Source organism: Culex quinquefasciatus, chromosome 2, assembly GCF_015732765.1.
Source record: "Culex quinquefasciatus strain JHB chromosome 2, VPISU_Cqui_1.0_pri_paternal, whole genome shotgun sequence".
In the NCBI taxonomy this organism is placed as follows: Eukaryota; Metazoa; Arthropoda; class Insecta; order Diptera; family Culicidae; genus Culex; species Culex quinquefasciatus.
The window spans coordinates 124,037,561-124,058,705 of NC_051862.1; the positions used below are offsets into that span (position 1 = coordinate 124,037,561).

Below are 21,145 nucleotides of genomic sequence, written 5' to 3' on the forward strand. Positions count from 1 at the left end.
AACAAGTTGTAAAAAGAGGATTTTTTCAGCACGAGTCGTACATTTATCCAATGAGGTTCAACGAGTTGGATAAATACGACGAGTGCTGAAAAAATCTAGTTTTGCAACGAGTTCCATACAACATTTTTTGCAATTTCGAAAAACACCCATTGAGTGAAATTTTAAGTCGAATTTTCTTGTATTTTGTCAATAAATCATTTAAATCAAAAAAATGTTGAAAAGTGTTACTTTTCGAAACAAGTCCTGAAAAGTTCAACATTTCAGCACCCATTTCAGTGCTGAAAAGTAGAACTTTTCAGCATTTATTTTGAAAAGTGTTGCTATTCGATTCTGTTATTTTTGGTACAGAAAAGTAGGCTATTTTGTCGTTCAAGAATGACAGGAAAAGTAAGTAGTTTCACGACGGAATTGCAAAAAAAACATTTTTTCAAAAATAGAAAAAATAGAAAATAAAAATGAATTGAAATCCTATCAATGCCACTCCGGTTTACGGTACCGTTTCAACATTACAAGTGTTGTGTTTCGATATAGAATGTATATGTTTGTGTTCAGTAGAAATCGTCTTTTTAAAGATGAAGTAGAGTTATGCAACAATGTCTTAACTCACCATACTCCAAATTAGTCAACATCAGTAGCAGTATTAGCTACCCATCATTATAGTCATCACCCGTAGTGCATCCATTGTTGTGGATATAATAATTACGGTTGTGTCGCGTGGTAAACGACAAATTACTTACACTCATTTGCAATTCTAATACTGCTTCGTGTGTAAGTGCATGTGCAAGTAAAAAGGTTTCAAAAGATTATTTTATTTTTGTGTTGAAATGTTTCAAGTATTACTCACAAGTCACAAGTCTCGTTTTTGTCCAACCTAATTTTATCTGACTTGATCTTATTAGAACGTTTAATGATGTTCATAAAACGTGTTTTAAACGTTTCAATTTGAGCTTGCTACAAGAATGCATGTTTCAGGTTATTCCTGATAACTATCAGTCACTCTACTACTTACACCGTCATTGTGTTTTTGTTCATGTACCCAGAGGAAGTTGCCATAATGCACCCATGTGACAAAGGGGGAGAACCATGTTTTTGCCCACCAGGTTGGAAGGGACGGAAGTTACCTGTTGGACACTGTTATCAGTTGCCAACAAGAATGGAAAATAATTACCATTAGCTGTTCTGGAGTGCAAACTGTTGTGTGCATTATGAATTATTATGGGCTCAACCTCGTCGTTGATTGACACGTGAGTGCTATGGTGAGATTTACAGTCGGGACAGTCTGTGAGTAATTGGTATTCTAAAGTAGGGGGCGATTAGCGGAATCAATCACTGCATGTGACATTTGGGAGGGATTTAAATTGGAATTGTAATTACAGTTAATTCTTGTTGGATTTTGCAGATTTCATGTCTGACTACCGACAAGCTACGAAAAATCATCGCTAGTGAACTAGGTTCCGCCGGATTGACTTGACCCCCGAATCGCTGCAGTCGGCACTCTGATCTCTCTTCAATTGTCGAATAAATCTTTCGCCTTTTACTAAAGATTTCCGTGGAGAGGGATACTCTAATGAGTCTAAAGTAAATTTTTGTCCGTCCTCGAGCCGTAACTGGGTCGAGGCATCTAAGCTCTCAAAACTCCCACCTCAACCAACCTCAACGGTCTGGTCAGCACGATCATCGTCGCTGCTGACCCAGAGATTAATCGTTTGGAATCGTTTGAATTCTGCTCGCACCAGTTGTGCTGAAACCGCCTCGATCAACGCTCATTACCGATGCACGCGGTGCATAGACTAAGAATTGCATCTCTCTCCCCCTTTGGGGGGAGGCCTCTACCTTCCACAGCATGTTTAACAGTCGGTGGTGACCTTGTGTCAAGTAACGCTCCACGCGCAGAACTTGGCACCGCACTTGCGGAATGTATCTACGGTAGAGAGATATTCAAACGAGCACTGTGAGTAATGTTGTGTAGAAGCGCATCAGAGTCAAGTTCAATGTTGCCAACCGATCTCGATCGGTGGAACGTGCGCGAGCGAGCATTACGACACGGATCGTTGGAGCGCGTTGATGGCAGATCGGTATTTTATTGATATTTGATTTTGAATTTTTGATGCGTTTAGTCACGGTGATTTGTGGGTGGGAAACCAAATGGTAATTGGGTTATGATTTAAGGTAGGGTTGATGAAACTATGAGCTAGTTATAATGATTATAATGGATCTAGTTTTTGCTGGTTTAATTTTAACAAAAAATAGTTTGATGTTCAAAAACCTAGCCAAACATTTGAAAAGAGAGTATGAAAACATTAAATGCTGTTTGATTTGCTCGGGACAAAAGAGCCTCTGTTTGAAAATATTTTTATTGGAGAAATTTTAGCGAAAATCTGATGATCTGATTTAATTTTATTCATTTCAATCTCAATTCAAATTAAACTAATCAACTTGTTTGAAAATAAGATGTACACCATTTTTTGTTAACCTTGACCAAATTGGATGAAAATTGAATAGGTATAATTATTTTTTTCAAAAAGGGTTGTTTGTTTAAAAGTTTAAATATGTTTTAGTTTATAAATTTTAAATATGAAAAAAATATGGTTTAGTTTCAATCACTTTTACACTGTGACAATTATTTTAATCTTATTAATTTATTGGGCCATATAACCAAATAACTTAAATCATACCATAAATGGAACCATGAAAAATCATGAAAAAACAACTTCGTATCATATAAAATTTACCCAAAGAATGCAACCATATTTCAAAAACTCGCTTCAAATATTGTAAAACTTTGAGTTGTGATTTCATGAAATAGTGTTTCATGTTTAACAGCGCTAGACATTAGATTTTTTAGGCAAATTCAATGATAATCTATTTATTGACAAGTTGAAAATACTTGTCCTGAAATAAGTAATTTGCCATGAAAAACATTATTTCTGCATGATTTTTTTTTTCATTTTAACTTTATGGTTACTGATACTAATTTAAAAGCAATTTTATTGTTGTGGAGCATAGATTTTCACTATCCAAACACTTGAATTAAAAAAAATATTTCTCAACAAAAAATATCCCGGGAATTCCCGGAAAATTTGTTGAAAATATTCCGTTTCCCTGGAATTTTGTAACTCCGGGAAATTGGACGCTCTAATCTCTCTGATCGTACATGGTACCGCTATTCTCACGATTCGAGGTCAATATTCTCTAGGACAAACGCTGCCCAATTTTTGGTGTAAATTTTGTGAACCTCTTAACTATTTTTCTCCAATCAGTTACCTTTCATTTTTGTCCAAGAGAACTGGTTGAATTGGCGCAAAATTATGATTGTTTTTTTTAAATACGTTTTTGTAAAAATTGATAAAAATTACCATTTTCTGCAACCCTAACACGGCGTAGGTCAAATTTAATGACCCTAACTCTGATGGTATTGAGCCTCTTTTTTTCGAATCGCATTGCTGTGCAGTGAAAATTGGAAATTTTATAGAAAAAATCTGGAGTTTTTTTTGAAACTCAAATTTTGCTTTTTGGGTAATTTTAGAACCGTCTTGAGTCAGGGGTATTCGAAAACACCTTAAAAGCAAAAAAATAAAATTTGTCAAAAATAAAAATCTGGAAATATAAATTTCTTAGCCTCTCAATGGACATTGTTTTTTTTTCTATGGCGCTTTACATTTCCAACGTACCAACCAAATTGCGCATCATCTGAAATTTAAATTGCCACTAAATCTTCTTTCTATTCTTAATGTTCATAAAAATAGAGGAATCTCTAAATGCAGCCGTTTAAAGTATTTTTAATTAAATAAAAACACTCACCACTGGGTGTACCCCCCCCAAGTAGCACACTTTGTTCACTAAAAGAGTTCCGAACTGATTGTTGAACTCATTTAGTATGTTTTCCAAACTTCCCCGCGAACTCTATTACGACGGATTTAGCGCACGTTTCTCTGTTGTTGAACATGTTAAAGTACAGCTTGTTTTTTTATATGTTCTAGTAATAATCTTGGAACGTCTTGCCAGACTCGTATACAACAAGCTTCAAATTACTAAAATTCATCATGACTGACAACTAATCAAAATTTAGTCATCAAAACATTAGTTGAACACTTCGTTTGAACTTCTCACGATGTATTGGGTAAATGTTATGAAAACATGATAAGAACGCTATTGAAACATGTTAAGAATATTCTGTTCAGTCATGTTTAATAACTGATGACAGCAAAACCCCAAAAAAATTCTTGATGAACAAGTCGAAAATGTTGAAACGAATATTTTTGTGATGTCATGTTCTTATATAAATATTATCGCTGTTGAGAAAACAGCACAACAACAAAGTTAAAAATCGCTGTAAAAAAAATTAACAATTTTGAAATTTTTATTTGCCATATTTTTTTTTATTTATGTATTCTAGAAGCAATTTATTAGGAATAATTATTGGAATATTTTTTTTAATTTCATTGCCTTTGACGAGATTCGATCCTAGACTCCCCGCTGCTGCTACATTGCTTGATGAGATTCCGGCGCGCTAGTGCATGTACCTATGAAGAAAAGATACTGAGGCTCGGCTAAAAGCTTTATTTAAACTTCACATTCTTATGAAAAACATTTACTCGCTCTACTCTCTCAATAAGTTCGACAAAAGTTTTGAAAACTTATAAAACGTATAAATTGAAACAATGTTCACTTCTCAACCCTCAAAATAATCCAAAGTCATGCCAGTTGTTCGAAAAACACCACTACGACTGAGATGTAACATCATTCCCACATCCCCTATTGTGAACGTTTGGAATGAGTGCAAACAAACAAGCTTTGAACTTCACTAAAACATCCCTCCAATCTATCCCCAAGTAGCACACTCGCCAAAAGATTTCCGAACTTGTTGTTGAACTCATTTACTATGTTTTCCCAACGTCCCTGAGAACTCTTGAACGCTGGAAAAAGCGCACGTTTTTCTGTTGTTGAACATCTCTTAACCCGTTAGAAATGTGCGTGGTTTAATTAAGTTTTCCCAGCGCACGTCCTACTTGCATAGAGAACGTTTGTTGAACATGTCATAAGAACTCTTGACTATAAGATTCTGAACCGGGTTGGATAACGTCGTTAGAACCGTTTAACAACATTCTGCCTTTAAGATTCAGGAGGGAGTTAGGAAAACGTTTTTATAACCGTTCAAAACATATCGTGGCAGACAAGACTGTTAAACAGGCTTTTCATAAAATACGTCTAAGGTGTTCGCTCAAAAGTTTTTTTTTCTTGATTTAATCCTTTATTTGTGAGTAAAGCCGCTTTACGACACTTTAACTACTAGTTTTTTGTTATTTATTAGTTTGGACAGGGATACGCCATTTCGTCGCCATCGTGCTAACTTGTCGTACGTGCATTTTGGGCCAAATTGAGTTAAGAACGCCATTTTGTGCAGCTCACAATGCCTCACCTTTTGACCTTCACAGATCCCCAAAATTCGATTTCAATCCTGAGATATTCAACAAAAACCGAAAAAACTCCGTGCATTTTTGTCACTTTACATATGAAAGTAGTTTAAATCTTGTAGTGCTATCTTGTCACTCCATGAAAATTGATGTAAGTGCGACAAAAGGCCAAAGGGATTTCAGGCCAGGAAAGTCAGGATGCGTTTGTCGCACGTACAAGCTAGACTACCGTAAACATTTGTAATTATAACTCGGGATTCCAGCAACCAACTTCAACCAAACTTTGGGACAATGCACAGAATGGTGAGCCAAACAAAACGTGTTTGTTATTGTTTACATTGCGTGCTCTCGTTTTTGAATATTCAAGGTCAAACATTAAAACGCGTTTTTCTCGGAACGTCAAAATGGCGGGTGCGACAAGATAGCACGACGACGTCGATTTATGAATAATAATAATATGAATGATGGATAATACAAAAATATCAACCATAAAAAATCATTCAATTTCCTAATTATGCCTTTGGGGATTTTTTTTTCAATTATGTTTGAGTGTTAATTAACATCGCTTGCTCTAAATACTGCTGCTGGTTCCTGGGGCTGCATTTTCAGTTTTCCTTTTTGATGAAGAAAGCTCAGGGCAAGTATCGAACCCAAGATCATTCTAAATGTCAAGTCCGGGCGCGCGTCTGCTTCATCCACGGGGGGTTATTTGGATGAGCAGGCCTAAACGTCAATAAGAAGTCTGCGGTCATCTAAGTTTTACCAAGTTCACTAACAGTTTGCCAAAACTTCTTTTGAACATCAGCTGTTTCTATTTTTAGAACTATCTGTGCTTCTTTCTTCAACATGTTCTTGTTCGGTTTTTAAAACACGAACGCGAACTACACATAAACAACTTGTTTACGTGAAATCCCATCCGAAGCCAGAGATCCATTCTACTCTTTTATCATGTTTAGCAAACTGAAATGGAACATCATGTCTGCAAATGTCATTTTGCTTTTCAAGTTCTTCAAGCATGTTCCATTTGAGTCAGAAAAAACTTCAAAATGAACTATTCGTAATCTGTTGCTAGATTTGGCATTTGTGTTACACAACCATGTTGAACAATGGTTTTTTGATCAATATGAGAACAATGGACCAAATTTTATGACACTTGTTCAATAATTAACGTATAAAAACGCTTGTGCAGCAATTAATCAACAAAAAAATAAAAAGCGATGTTTAGCTTGCTACTTGGGCCATTTGGCATAATGGACATTTGGCATAACGGGTTTTCAAGAAGGACGTTTGGCATAATGGACGTTTGGCATAATTGCTCCAAGACATTAGGGACGTTTGGCATAATGGACATTTGGCATAATGGACGTTTGGCATAACTTGTTCAAAAACCATCGAGGACGTTTGGCATAATGGACATTTGGCATAATGGACGTTTGGCATAACTCGTTCAAAAATCATGTAGGACGTTTGACATAATGGACGTTGGGCATAGTTATTTCTAGATTTTTTTTGTTTTTTTTTTATGAGTATTTCTTATTTTCACGAATGAAAATGTATTGTTTATTTACCTTTTTTATATCTTTAAGAGATTATTATTTTTTTCGAAAATTTGGTATCTCTATATTATTTCCCAAATAGTATTTCTTTCCTTTTGATTATTATTCACAATAAATTTTTTCATGAAATCGCGATATTTTATTGAAAATTTAGTTTAATGAAGGAAATATCTCTTGTTAGCTTTACATTTTTCCCCTTTCAGTATAATTAGCAATAATATTTTTTAAATAAAATCTTCCCTTCTTTTTTATGAAATTCAACTAAAAGATCAAAAAACCTCTTCAAATCTTCGACAATTGAGCTGTTATAATGCAATTTTCCCTTCTTTTGATCATAATTTAACTAGAAGAAGGAAAAATCTGTAGATAAATTCACATTTGTCCCTTCTTTTTTTCGAATTCAACCTAAAGAACACCCAGAACTGGGCAGCATTCGTCCGACACGAGAGTAGCGATAAAATTTACAGACACAGAGAACACAGTTCTAGATGACTGAGAGAATTATGCCCTCGAGTCCATTCTAAGAAAAAGTTCATCCTTCAAAACAAAGTCTGAAGCTTTTTAAAATTCAATAAACCAAATTTTCAGTTTTTGCTTTTTGAGTGTTCTTAAATAATCATGACTCAAGGCGGTTTCAAAAACACCCAAAAAGCAAAACTGGAAATTTGGTTTATTGGACCTTATCAAAAAAAAAAAAAAAAAAACTCCAGAAGTGTTGTCTACGGGAATTGAACCAGGGACATTTAATATAATAACTCAATGACTAAACTGCCTTGGCCACAACAGCTTGGTGACACAAGAGTAGTCAGATGTCGATGTATGACTCTTGTTGAAGATTTACTGTTTTAATCAATTATTCTATCAATTATAAATTCTATCGAGTTTAGCATTGAACTCCTATAAATGTTGATGGAACAATACTCTTGACCCTGTATTTTGGGTGAAGGGATGTCGATTTTGCTATTCTTTAAATATTTTCAATTAAGTTTTTTATGCAATTTTCCCATCTTTTTTATATTCAACTTTAAGAAGAGAAATTCTCTTATAGATGTTCTCTTTAAACATTTCTATCATTTTTGCACATTTTTTCTCTGTTGCTTTATTTTTTTGCAATAAAGTTGTTTATGCAATTTTTCCCTTCTTGTATATATTTAAAACTAATCTTAAAGAAGGGATAATTGTTCAATTAAATTGATATTTTGAGTAGAGGTAGGTGAAAACATAAAAATAAAGCGATTATCAAACGTTTAAAGAGTAGCAAATTGTGAATCTGTAAAGAAACTTTTTCTTCTATAAGTTGAATTTTATATAAAAGAAGGGAACATTTCATAAACAAACTCAATTGTCAAATATTCAAAAAGTTTTTTTTAGAGATTTTCCCTTCTAAAAGTTGAATTTAAAATAAAAGAAGGGAAAATTTCATAACGGTACTTATTTGTCAGATATTTAAAGTAAGAAAAAATGTACTTCCCTTATTTAGGTTGATTATTTAAGAAGGGAAAATTGCATAAAAAAAAATTGCAAAATATTGAAAAAAAAAAACAAACTGCAGATCTTATGAGAGATTTTGCCTTCTTTTAGTTTTAAAATAAAAGAAGAGAAAATTGCTTTGAAAATCTTAATTGCATTTCTTTAAAGCAGAGCAAAATATTCATACATTCTTCAGGTTGAATTCTAAAAAGGAGGGAAAAGGGAAAATAGTATAAAATCTTGATTGCAAAATATTTAAAGACTGGCAAAACTGCCATCTCATTGATAGTTGAATTTAAAATGAAAGAAGGAAAAATATCATACAAAAAATTAGCTGCAAAGTTATTCAAAAGGAGAAAATTTTTAATATTATTTAGAATCTTTCTAAAAAAATATTTTAAATAAATTTATGAAAAAAATGCATTTTAAAGCTTTATAAACAAATATTCCAAAAAGGGGAAATATAACATCTATTGAAAGAAAATAGATACATGATGTCTTTAGAAAAAATCATCTTTTAAAGTAAAATTATCTGTGTAGAAAATAGGAAAAAAGCTATAAATTATTATACTTTACAGAAAATAAATACTAATTTAATAAAACAAAAAAAGATAGCAATAATTATGCCAAACGTCCTTGATGGTTTTTGAACGAGTTATGCCAAACGTCCTTGATGGTTTTTAAACAAGTTATGCCAAACGTCCATTATGCCAAATGTCCATTATGCCAAACGTCCCTGATGTCTTGGACCAATTATGCCAAACGTCCTTCTTGAAAACCCGTTATGCCAAATGTCCATTATGCCAAATGGGGTACACCCCTCACCACTCCATCATTTTTAAATAGAGATTATTTGTAATTACTTCAAAAAATTATGTGCTCTTTCGTTTGATAAAATAGTCAAGTCGCTGTGTGTCGATCTACTCGATCTTAATATTTCTCCTTCTATTGATTATTTCTTAAGTTTTTCCAAACTGCATACACCGAAACTTTTCTTTCCACGAATCCTTGATTGCTCGAGGAATACTGCATGTATGACAACTTATTTAACAAACTCTTACAACTTATTTAACAAACTTTTAATCAATTCAAATGAGTCACTCTTATAATGAAAAATATAATGAAAATTCACAACATATACTTGTTTAAATTAAGGAGTTTTTTTTCTGTTTTTATATATTGTTTTACTGATCCTCGGTCCCAACCTGGTCACAGCACCTAAAAGGACCTAATAAAAATAAGTGAAGAAAAAAAAAACTTGTCTAAATAAGAACTGAGCAAACATCTGTACAATAGACATAGTTTTTAGCATCTTGGAAGAATTCTAGAGTTTTATATGATTATAGGACTTTTCAAACGATACTCCAGAATTGTAAATAGGCTGCAGAAAATTGACGGTGGCCCCTTGGATTTATTCATGAATATCACTTGTTATTTTTTTTCTCTCTCATTGAATAGTAATTGTTATGAGAATGATGTAACTCATAGGATTTAACTCATTTCGGTACATTAAAAACTCCAAACCACCAAATCTTACTAAACAAAAGAGCAAATCTCTGTGAATTTCTTAGATTTCGCAAACATTAACTCTTCTTTTTTGAAATCATGATTTTTTTTAAAGGAAGAAATCTCGGTGAATTTCAAAATTCACGGAAAAAATCACTTTTCTTATGGTAAGACAATAACACATTCTGGGAAAAGGTTAATTCTAGGGAATAGTTTATTCTGAGGGATTGATCATTCTGAGAACTAGATTCCGGGGAATGGTCCATTTTTGCGAATAGATTTGTGGGGATTAAGGTTTTGGGGAATTGGATTGAATCAAATTTTCCAATTTGGATCGGTTTTAAACGACAAATATGAAGAAAATCATAACAGTGAATGGAAAACCTCGGAATAAGCAAAATTTAACGAATGATGATTGTAGGTTAGGCCTAAAATTTATAAGAAAAATGCCAATGTCTGGGGTAAATCGGGACACATGGGGTAAATTAGGACAGCTGTTTTAGCCTTATTACTGCGCAATATTAGGTTATGTTTGTCTGGTTTCGAATGAAACAGACACATAACAACCGAAAAAGTGCATCGTTTTTCAGGTTTGGAGCATTTAAGAGCATCCCAAATCAGACTGTAGTCCCGATTCACCGCAGTTGACAGTTCTATATATTTTTTAAAACTGAGACAAGAAAGATTTATTTCAACATCTTATAGTTTTTTGTGTGTTAGATTGCTGCCCCGATCCCTTTAAGGGTTCGAGGACGGATAAAAATTTACTTTAGACTCATTAGAGTATCCCTCTCCACGGAAATCTTTAGTAAAAGGCGAAAGATTTATTCGACAATTGAAGAGAGATCAGAGTGACGATATCAGCATTTGCCAGGTGGGGTCTTTTTGTTTCAGTTGGTTTCACCAGTGATGGATTTCTGTTCAATTTATGCACACCTGGAATTTACCTGGTCTTTTATTTTCTACAATTCAAATAAGAATGTCCTTTTGGTTCTAATGTCTTACCATTTCTTTCTCTCATTCCAGTTAACGACCGCGTGGTGATTTCCCGCTCGTGCGCCTGGGAGGACGTCAACGCTCAGCCCAACAGCTGCATCAACGCCCAGACGCCGTCGTACATCAAGACCGAGTTCTGCGAGACCTGTACGACCGACGGCTGCAACGGTGCGTCCCAGTACGGTCCGGCCGCCCTGATGGTGCTCCTGACGGCCCTCGTCGCCAAGCTGCTGGCCTGGTAGTTTGTTCCCACCGAACTTCCCTTCCCCCTCGTAACGCCACCTTCATCACCTTCGACGAACTCCCTTTTTTGAAATCTCATTAGCTTTAACACAGTCACCATCAGATAAGCAAATCGGATCAAAATTGGCCGAGAGCCACCCTAGTATGGAGCAAAACGTACCGTTGATGCCTTAATTGTTTCGAACGTTTTATACGAACTATTATACGAATAAAGAATATTTATTGAGTTTAAAAAAACAGCCCCATTCTAGGGCGAAGATCACATCTCAACCTTAATAAATAGAACATGTTTATCAAGATCAGTGATTGTCATTCATACAGAGTCCGCAAAACCGAAGATGCAAATGTACAAATAATGTTACATCACACGCGATTTCATAAGCAGTTATATTAGAAACACCTGTCCCCGTTGTCCCCAATTGGAGAGCACACCCCTCTTTAAATTATAAAACGATGAAAGATGACCGTTGTTTTTGTTTTCTGTTGAATAGTACATATACGTGACACAATTTCCATTCATTCGAGTAGTAGACATGCCAACGTTCATAAGCTATCTCTGCTGCAAACTAACCAATCGAACTTAGTAATTTTCTAGGCACATGATAAAACGCGATATCAAAATTATATCGTAAATGAAATGTTTCACAGAAAATATACTTTACACAAAATTTCGTCCGGTGGTTATGTAGCATAAGAATCTCCCATGTACATAATAATTGTAATAATATTGAAGATAAATAAAGTGAATCATCGTTTCTAATATACCAACAGGAATGGTTTCTTTTCGCACGAAAGAAAGCCCACAAATGTTCTAAGTCTTACGTCTTATAAGATCCAGCTCAGGTAAAAACAGCTTCTCAGGTAAATTCAAGGTGTGCCAAACATCTCCCAAATCCATCGCTGCTTAACCCAGATCCAGCGAAAAGACCTCACCTGACGAAAACTGCAATCGTCACTCTGATCTCTCTTCAATTGTCGAATAAATCTTTCGCCTTTTACTAAAGATTTCCGTGGAGAGGGATACTCTAATGAGTCTAAAGTAAATTTTTATCCGTCCTCGAACCCTTAACGGGATCGGGGCAGCAATCATATATAAAGAAGGAAATTTGAAAGGATGCTAATAGAATTGAGCAATTGATGCTAATGCTCTTTTCATTGAAAAAATATCGATTTTCGATATGCAAACTAGAAAAGCTTTGAAATTTGCAATTATTAGTTTTGGATAAAGAAGGCTCGTTAAAGCAATGCATTGCCAAGATATTGTTTAAATTTTAAAACAGATTTCTGCATGATTTAGGAGTTTATTTCAATTTCTTGATTCATGTAAAACTAATTTTAGGCCTAGCAATTCTTTAGGCTGTTAAAAGACTGATTGAACCAGAGGCAATCTCTGCAAATACTATTCGGCTTGGCTTGAGACTTGAAATGGTCATTTTTCTGTAAATTTGATGTACAGTATGGCCCATAAAAAAATGCGACGTGTGCATTTTTTCACAGAAAAAGTGGTGCCATTCTTAAATTTATTTAACAATCAGATTTTTTTATGTATTATGGTGTTAGTTTAGTATGTTTTGAAGATATCGTCATGATAGTTTTTTGCAGTTCACCAAAACTGTGTACAGGCGGTCTACAATTATGAATGTATTTTTGGAACAATATTTACCCTAATTAAATAATTTTTATTTCAAAAACGAAACAGTTTAAAATATCCAACTATGTGCCGAAAGCATCATTAGAAGTCCTTCTAAAATACGCCCAATCAAGAAGTTTTTTAATTTTGTTAAAATTGGTAATTTGTGTGAAAAATGCCATTTTGGTTATTATTTTGTGTGATTCTGTCGAAATAAATCAATAACTTAAAACCGTTGTCGATGGCTCAAAAGCGTACCCAGCGGCTTTATATTGTTAAAAGTCACATCAGAGCATCTGTTAGTATCAATTACAATCATTAGTAGCATTTATTTTTTGCGTTGAAACATTGCAGGCTCCAAAAAATCCCAAAAAATGATGCATTTTCAGAATCGGGATTTTTTATAAAAGTTCACTATTTTACTATAACTGGTAAATAGAATACGTAAAATTCGGTGGAACTAACTCTTACAACTCTCAAAAACAGTAACCTTGAAGGCTGTATACTTTTTAGTCCATAAAAATACCATAATAGGCTATCCAGATCGACCAACATGAAAAAAAGTATGTTTTTCTTTATATGGCCTGGGAGTAGAGCAAATTGGCAAATTTATAATTTTCAATGAGCTATAACTTATTGTATGCCAAGGGAATAGTTTTAAATGCATTGGTTGTTTGTTTTGAACCTATTCAACATGTACACATGCTACATACATCATAAATAGTAAAAATAGTCCTGATTTACACCTAATAACAATGTCGCATTTTTTTATGGGCCATACTGTATGTATTCATTTATTTGAATGAGTATTTGTGTGTACTTTTTCTATGAAGACAAAGAAGACATTTTGTATTGAGTTCGTCCATACCATAGTAACATTTTTGGTTTTAAGTAGGCAATAAAAGCCTATTTAGGTTGTTTGTGAGTTTCTAGAACCCAAGTCTCCGTATAATTTTGACCACACAGTAAAAAATTATGTAAATTTGGAAGCTGTAATTTTGGAAGGTTGAATATTACCTCTTTTATGATGTAATTTTACCTCAATTTAGACTGAAAAAGTGACATTACACCATAAATGTGGTAAAATTACACATTTCCAGAGGTAAAATTACACCTTTTTTCTGACATAAAAGGTGTACCCCTTCCCATATTTAATATTATCATGATTTTTTTTTCTGTGCATTGTCCATGCAAAAATGCTACTTACTTTTCAATTCAATTCAATTCGGTTTTATTTGTGAATAATCAAGTTACAATGAGTTCATTTAGGTACATAACAGAGTTTTGGTGTTCCTTTCAGCTATGTTTTACATCATAATTCAATCGAAAAATTATTACTTTTAACTATGGAATAGACAAGAGTAATGCTACTTACTTACTTACCAATTTTCTAAAAAACTATATTTTGAAAAGTTGTAGAAGATGCAAAACTTTTTTTAGAAGTTCTGAGCAATACCTACAACTTTGCCGGAGGCACCAAATCGATCAGATAATCCGTTCTCAAAATACAGAAAAAATTAAGTGGATAACGGATTTATGGGTTATTATTGTTGCTTATATTTGGCTCAGAGTCTGAAAATAGCTCATGGAGCAATATTTAGATTGAGGAGAAAGGTTTTGTAAAAAGTCCCCCAATGAACAAAATTGTATGGAGACTTGTATGAACGAACCAATGATCCAAAATATGTTTTTTTATAGGAAAAGTAAATACAAAGATTCATCCAATCAAAAAATTACAGAAAAAGAATTGACCGAAATCATAGACAATTGCTTTTTTAAAAATCAAAAAAATATCTCAAATGCTACTCTTCAATTCATCAATTCTTTAATGCGGTTAGAAACACAACATTGTGAAAACAGTTTTAAAACAAATTTGAGTTAGTTATGATTTTGATTTTGATTTCATAATATGTGTTTTCTTTTTTTCGATAAGGCTTGTACACATTTTATTTAAAATGTTTGGGGGGGCAATAACTTAACATAAAATTTACAATGGCCTGAATAAAAAAAAAAGATTTTTAGCGATTTTCAGATTAATAATAATTAATGTTTACCATTTTAGTGAACTGATTTACCCAACCGCTTTGAAATTTTTAAAACCAAAGAACTAAATTAAAAATAAGGTGCCAAAAATATTGCTAAAATCAGAAATTTTAAGAAGAATTGGATTCAAACCGTAATCGTACGAAATCTTAATTTTTTTAGTTGCACTTTAAGATATTTTACTCTTTAAATAGTTGTTTTACTTGTCGGTTTTCGGATCCATCTAATGTCTTCATTTAATGGTTATTTTGAAGATCTCTGTTTGGTTCAATGTAAAATTTATATAACATTGAATTCAGGCCCAAGATTGGAACATGTGGATGACTCCAAATATTATATTTCTTTTGTTATCTTTCAAGTTTGGTATCAATAATATTTTTAATGTTATTTAAAAAAATAAAAATAATAATTTATATGAATTGCGCTTTTTTATTGCCAATTGAAACGTATTTTGTTCATTTAATCAGTCGTTCTTATTTTCAAATTAAAAAAATACTATTATTGCTGTCAAAATCGGTACATAATATTGAAACTGATGTAATGGTATAGAAATAAAAGCAAGTATAATTAGTATTATTTTTTTGAATAATATTATTTTCCAACTTCATTGCATTTTCAAAAATAAAAGGATAGAAGCTTAGAAGAAATGGTTGGAATGAGAATGAGATTCTTTTACGGTCCTTAAGATATATGCCGGTTACTACCCAAACCGTCTCAGTTGAAACATACTATGGTCATGGCCAAGTCCTGCCAAGACGGGGGTTCAAATATATGCATACATACATACTTTAAGGTATTTTACAGCTTATGATTTTAGGCCAAAGTTTTAATTTATAAAAAATCAAAGCATTGCACAATTCGAAAATAAATGTTGACAATTGTTCATTTTTGGTAAAACTCTGTGAGAATCAGGAACCCCAAAATCGTTTCAATCGACATAATTTTGGGTTCATTTTCAATATCAAAAAAAAAAAAAAATAATAATAATAATATGAAAAAATTAAGATAATTGTGTTTTATGTTAATGCTGAACATATGCATGGAAATGCATGGTGGTTCAAGCAACGTTAGATGTTTTTTTAATGAACCATTAAAATGCCATTTTCAATGTATTTTAATATAATGCGACTTATATAACCAAAACCATTTGATAGGAATAATCTTCAGTCATAATAGTAATAATAATGCGTACCGTCATCTAGGGTGAATCGGGACTACAGTATGAATAGGGACAGCACGTTCAAGAGCAGTTAAATGCTTCAAATTTGGAAATGAATCGAAATGAATTTGTACACAACGCGATGAAATGCCAGCTGTTTTATTTAAAAAATCCCATCCAAACGGTTTTTTAATTGAAAAAATATTATGCAATTGGCAGCGAAACTCTTTATTTTCATCCAACTCGGTAAACTACGACGACCATTTCAAGTCGTGTGTATTTTTGCCTTCCTCGCCTTACTGAGGAAAGGCTATAAAATCACTTGAAAAATGAACTTATTAGTTTGACCTCGTAGACCCCCTTCACGTATACATATCGACTAAGAATCATGTTCTGAGCAAATGTCTGTGTGGATGTGTGTAGGTGGGTGGACAAAAAAATTTTTACTCGATTATCTCCAGACTGGATGAACGGATTTTGACCGTATTAGTCTCATTCGATCCATCTTGGGGTCCCAGCTCTATTTAAAATCAGCATGTTTAGTTAAGTACTTCAAAAGTTATGCTAAACAACGATGTCCGGAAGATTGTAAAAAGGGTGTTTTTTGCAAGAAAAACTATCATGTTATACATTTTCAGAAAGGTATTAAAAAGACCTTTCTAATGAGTCCAAAACATTGAAAATCTGACAACCCTATCAAAAGTGATTAGCACTTAAGTGTTATTTATACACTTTTCGGAGGCCGGATCTCAGATATTTTGTTGAAAATGATGTCCGGGCCTATCATTTGACCTGTCGTAAGTTAGATAATTGAATTATCTTTCAAATGAGCCTAAAACATCGAGGATCTGACAACCCTATCAAAAGTTATTAGCACTTAAGTGTTATTTATACACTTTTCGGAGGCTGGATCTCAGATATTTGAAGAAAAATGATGTCCGGGCCTATCATTTGACCTGTCGTAAGTTAAATAATTGAATAACCTTTCAAATGAGCCTAAAACATCGAGGATCTGACAACCCTATCAAAAGTTATTAGCACTTAAATGTTATTTCTACACTTTTTGGAGGCCGGATTTCAGATATTGTGATAGAAATATTGCCTGAATCATCCATGCGAACTATCGTTGGATAGGTTTTTTATCAGACCTTGCCGATGAGCCAGAAATATTTCAGGTCTGTGAACCCTATCAAAAGAAATGAGAAATAAAGTTGATTTGTTAAACATGTTGCTATTTTTACTGAATGTATTGACTTTATGAATATGGGGAAGGCACCAACTACCTATAAGTGGATTAAGTAACGTTTTTTTTATTGAATATAAGGCATTTTTTATAAATAGTTGTGAAATTGTTTTTGAAACAAAGTTGAAGTTTATTGAAGGATTCTCTCGGAAATTTCAAGTATGTTAAAAATATTTTTTTACCAGTTAATATAATAATATTTAAAAAATTAAAGTAATAATTGCACCACAACTTAAATTAACTCTATCCCTGCATAAAGGCCTTTTCATCGTATTCCAGACACGAACCATCAGCTCATTTGCTTGTTAACCACTCTAACTTAAAACAACCTGTTGCTTTGTCGCTCTGCCTGTTTCTTTCAGTCGACAAGTCCGCACTTCGTCGATGTGGGTAAAGAGGGTGCGGTTTGGGTTTGGTTTAGGTTTACCAACACGTTTCGCGATAGCACAAACACCACCAGCCAGTGAGCCGCATTTCAAGCCAAACTTTGACGTTTATTTTATGGCAACCCTCGTACGGATGATCATCGTCTCACACAAACATGTGGCTTAAGTTGATGCTAGACGAGAAGCTATAGACTGAAGTGACTGTGTGTGCAAAGTCGCTGGGCGCTTGTCGCTTGCTTTAAAGTTTTTAAAAATTAAGATTTTCACTTGAATTCTGTGTTTTTCATGTACTTTTGTGGTTGATTTAGATAAGTTTCGTGCTAAAGTTGTTAAAGCGATTCGAAATGGCCAACAATTCAACGTATTGGTTGGCTTTTGGGCTAGTGTTTATCACCTTCGCCGTACAAATGGGTGTGTATGGCTTGATGATCGAATGATCTTCAATCATTTGAGGGCTCATAACTTTTGAATGATTTTTCCTGTTTACTCGTTGGAATGCTAAAGATACTTATCATGCTTCAAATCAAAACAACATAAAACTAGTACAAAAATGATTCATGATTAATTAAAGCTGATTTATTTGCGGGGCATGTTAGGTTATGCTTAAGTGTCTTCGTGAGCCGACTGTAAAGAGCATTGATCGTGAGAGCAGCGATCGCTATGGGCTCACTTTGCTTGACTCTGTTTATCTCTTTGCAGCTTTCAGTATCAAATGCTGGGAATGTCGATCAGATTCCGATCCCAAATGTGCCGATCCCTTCGACAACAGTACCCTTTCGATTACGGATTGCAGACAGGTTGAATCGAAGGAGCATCTACCGGGAGTTAGGGCGACCATGTGTCGTAAAATTAGGCAAAAGGGTAAGAAATTCACCAGTTTTCTCAAAAATAAGCAACTTAACAATGGTTCTTTTTAGTCCATGGTGAGTGGCGTTACTTCCGCAGCTGTGCCTTTATGGGAGAGCCCGGAATCGAGGGTGATGAGCGGTTCTGTCTGATGCGAAGTGGCACCTATAACATCTTCATGGAGTACTGCACCTGCAATAGCAAGGATGGTTGCAACACTGGAGCGCAATTTGCACCTAAGCTACTCACTGTGGGCTTCCTGGCTGCCGTTGGTTACGTATTGAGGCGTGCCTTTTAAAATCCGAAACAATCTTTCACCTCTCAATCTCATTCCAAACTTTTACTAATCTCCTAAAACAACACTCAACAGTATCTCTGCTGATCATTCCGCGATCGATGCGCGCTATTCGTGTAAGGTATTTTGCAAGCAATTTTATACGTTAAGAAGCCTTTTTAATGTCACGATTCCGTCCTAAAGTGATCTTAAGCATTTTTTTTTGCAATATGTGCTGTTTCCACACTGGAAACCTGAGCTAAAATGCACAAACTCTTTGTAACGTCCATCTAAATGTGTACATAATGTATTCGTAGTGCATTTATTGTAGTGCCTTAAATAAATTGAGAAAATTCTAAAAGTGATGTTTTATATGTCTACCATCAAGCAATCCTGAAACAATCGAAAACTGTTAATCCAAATCTCTGCTAAGGACCACAATTGCATCAATATTATTTTTAAAGCAACAAAATCAATGAAATGACAAAATAAACGACTTTTAAAAGAACCGTATTGTAGATTGCTCAACAAATATTGTATTTTTTCACTCAAATGTTGTGTAAATTTTTCTGGAATAGTATGCGTTTGTTGGACTTTATAAAAGCAGAAATTCACATAAATTTAAACCTGCAGTTCTTCCTGGTTGTAATTCAACAGTTCAAAAATAAGTGAGTATCATCTTTAAATACTTTATGAAGAATAATTCTAGATTACTTTTTCAAAACCACCAATGCGCCATGGGTTTCCTATGTACATAGGACCTTTTGAAAAGTAAGTAAGCGAGAATTAACTAACTACCGTCAATTCCAACATAAATATTAAAAAAAGATGATGTTTCGAGAGGTAATTTTTGGCCAAAAACATACCTCAAACTTAGACAGCTGCCAAAATGATAGAATTTGTTCTAGGAACGAGATAGTAGTTTATGCAACAAGTTGCAAAAAGAGGATTTTTTCAGCACGAGTCGTACATTTATCCAACGAGGTTCACCGAGTTGGATAAATACGAAGAGTGCTGAAAAAATCAAGTTTTGCAAAGAGTTCCATACAACATTTTTTACAATTCCAAAAAACACACACTGAGTGAAATTTTATGTCAAATTTTCATGTATTTTGTCAATAAATCGTTTAAATAAAAAAAAATGTTGAAAAGTGTTACTTTTCAAAACAAGTGCTAAAAAGTTCAACTTTTCAGCACTCATTTGAGTGCTGAAAAGTAGAACTTTTCAGCATTTATTTTGAAAAGTGTTGCTATTCGATTCTGTTATTATTGGTATAGAAAAGTAGGCTATTTCGTCGTTCAAGCATGACATGAAAAGTAAATAGTTTCACGACGGAATTGCAAAAAGATTTTTTCAGCACGAATCGTACATTTATCAAACGAGGTTCACCGAGTTGGATAAATACGACGAGTGCTGAAAAAATCAAGTTTTGCATTGAGTTTTTTTGCAATTCCAAAAAACACCCTTTGATTGAAATTATAAATCAAATGTTCAAGTATTTTGTCAATAAATCGTTTTAAATTAAAAAAAAAATGAAAAGTAATACCTTTCGAAACAAATGCTGAAAAGTCCCAAAACTCATTGCAGTGCTTAAAAGTATAACTTTGAAGCATTTATTTTGAAAATTGTTGCTATTAAATTCTGTTTTTTTTGGTGCAGAAAAGTAGGCCATTTTGTCGTTCAAGAATTACAGTACAATAAATAGTTTCACCACGGAAATGTAAAAAAATAATTGTACAGTACCATTTCTATATATAACAAAAAATACTGCAGACTAAGGGGAACTATACCCTTTTCAGCCTATTTCTATTATCGGCCTATCAGTACTTTGATCATGAATAACAGCTTTCATGAAGTGTTTTTGACTGTTCCAAAGTAATAAATAGCTCAAATAAAAGTGAGAAAGCAACTTTCCATTATTGATTCATCTGAAAATGTTGATTTAATAGCGGAAAACGGCAAAAGTGATGAGAATTGGTCGAACGGCTTAGAGTGATTAAAATGGGTATATTTCCCCTATTTTTACTAATTATAAAGTAAATGTTTGGAAAACACACCAAAAAATGAACCATGAAAAAATATATATTTTTATAAATTGGATAAGTCAAATTAAACATGTGAAACTGCCAAATCATCGCTTTCGTGCTAACTTGACGCACGTGCATTTTGGGCCAAATGCACAACAGCGTCGAAATCGAAAATTTTCGATCATCTCTCTCAAGGACAATATCGGCCAATAAGGTAAACTATAATTATTCAAACACATAAACTCCATAGATCGAGAAAAACGGAAAAGTTTGTATTTGCCTAGTTTTTTTTTTCAATTGAACCAAAAAAAAATATTTGTATAATCTTCATCCTCTGATCAATTTATCATC

General features: G+C 33.6%; 2 protein-coding genes and 3 non-coding genes across 6 annotated transcripts in view; 4 read left to right on the top strand and 1 right to left on the bottom strand.

Annotated features, from left to right (window-relative positions):
- LOC6048784 overlaps window positions 1-11,953 on the top strand; it is an 87,751-nt gene extending 75,798 nt beyond the window's left edge. For both annotated transcript variants that reach the window (XM_038253201.1, XM_038253202.1), the window contains one exon: window positions 10,973-11,953. In XM_038253201.1, coding sequence (XP_038109129.1) covers window positions 10,973-11,184 — 212 coding nt within the window. In that variant the 3' untranslated portion in view covers window positions 11,185-11,953. The remainder of the gene's footprint in view (window positions 1-10,972) is intronic.
- Window positions 1,492-1,615, top strand: LOC119768205. Its single transcript, XR_005278017.1, has one exon. It is a non-coding gene; the product is annotated as a U5 spliceosomal RNA (small nuclear RNA).
- On the bottom strand, window positions 10,677-10,801 carry LOC119768208. The gene has a single exon (XR_005278020.1). It is a non-coding gene; the product is annotated as a U5 spliceosomal RNA (small nuclear RNA).
- Window positions 11,954-12,137: 184 nt separating the features above from the next.
- On the top strand, window positions 12,138-12,262 carry LOC119768209. Its single transcript, XR_005278021.1, has one exon. It is a non-coding gene; the product is annotated as a U5 spliceosomal RNA (small nuclear RNA).
- Window positions 12,263-17,819: 5,557 nt separating this feature from the next.
- On the top strand, window positions 17,820-19,127 carry LOC6048782. Its single transcript, XM_001865618.2, has 3 exons — window positions 17,820-18,057; window positions 18,346-18,507; window positions 18,564-19,127. Exons 1-3 carry the CDS (start codon window positions 17,991-17,993, stop codon window positions 18,788-18,790), a joined length of 456 nt encoding a protein of 151 aa, XP_001865653.1. The 5' UTR covers window positions 17,820-17,990; the 3' UTR covers window positions 18,791-19,127.
- The last annotated feature ends 2,018 nt before the right edge of the window (window positions 19,128-21,145 follow it).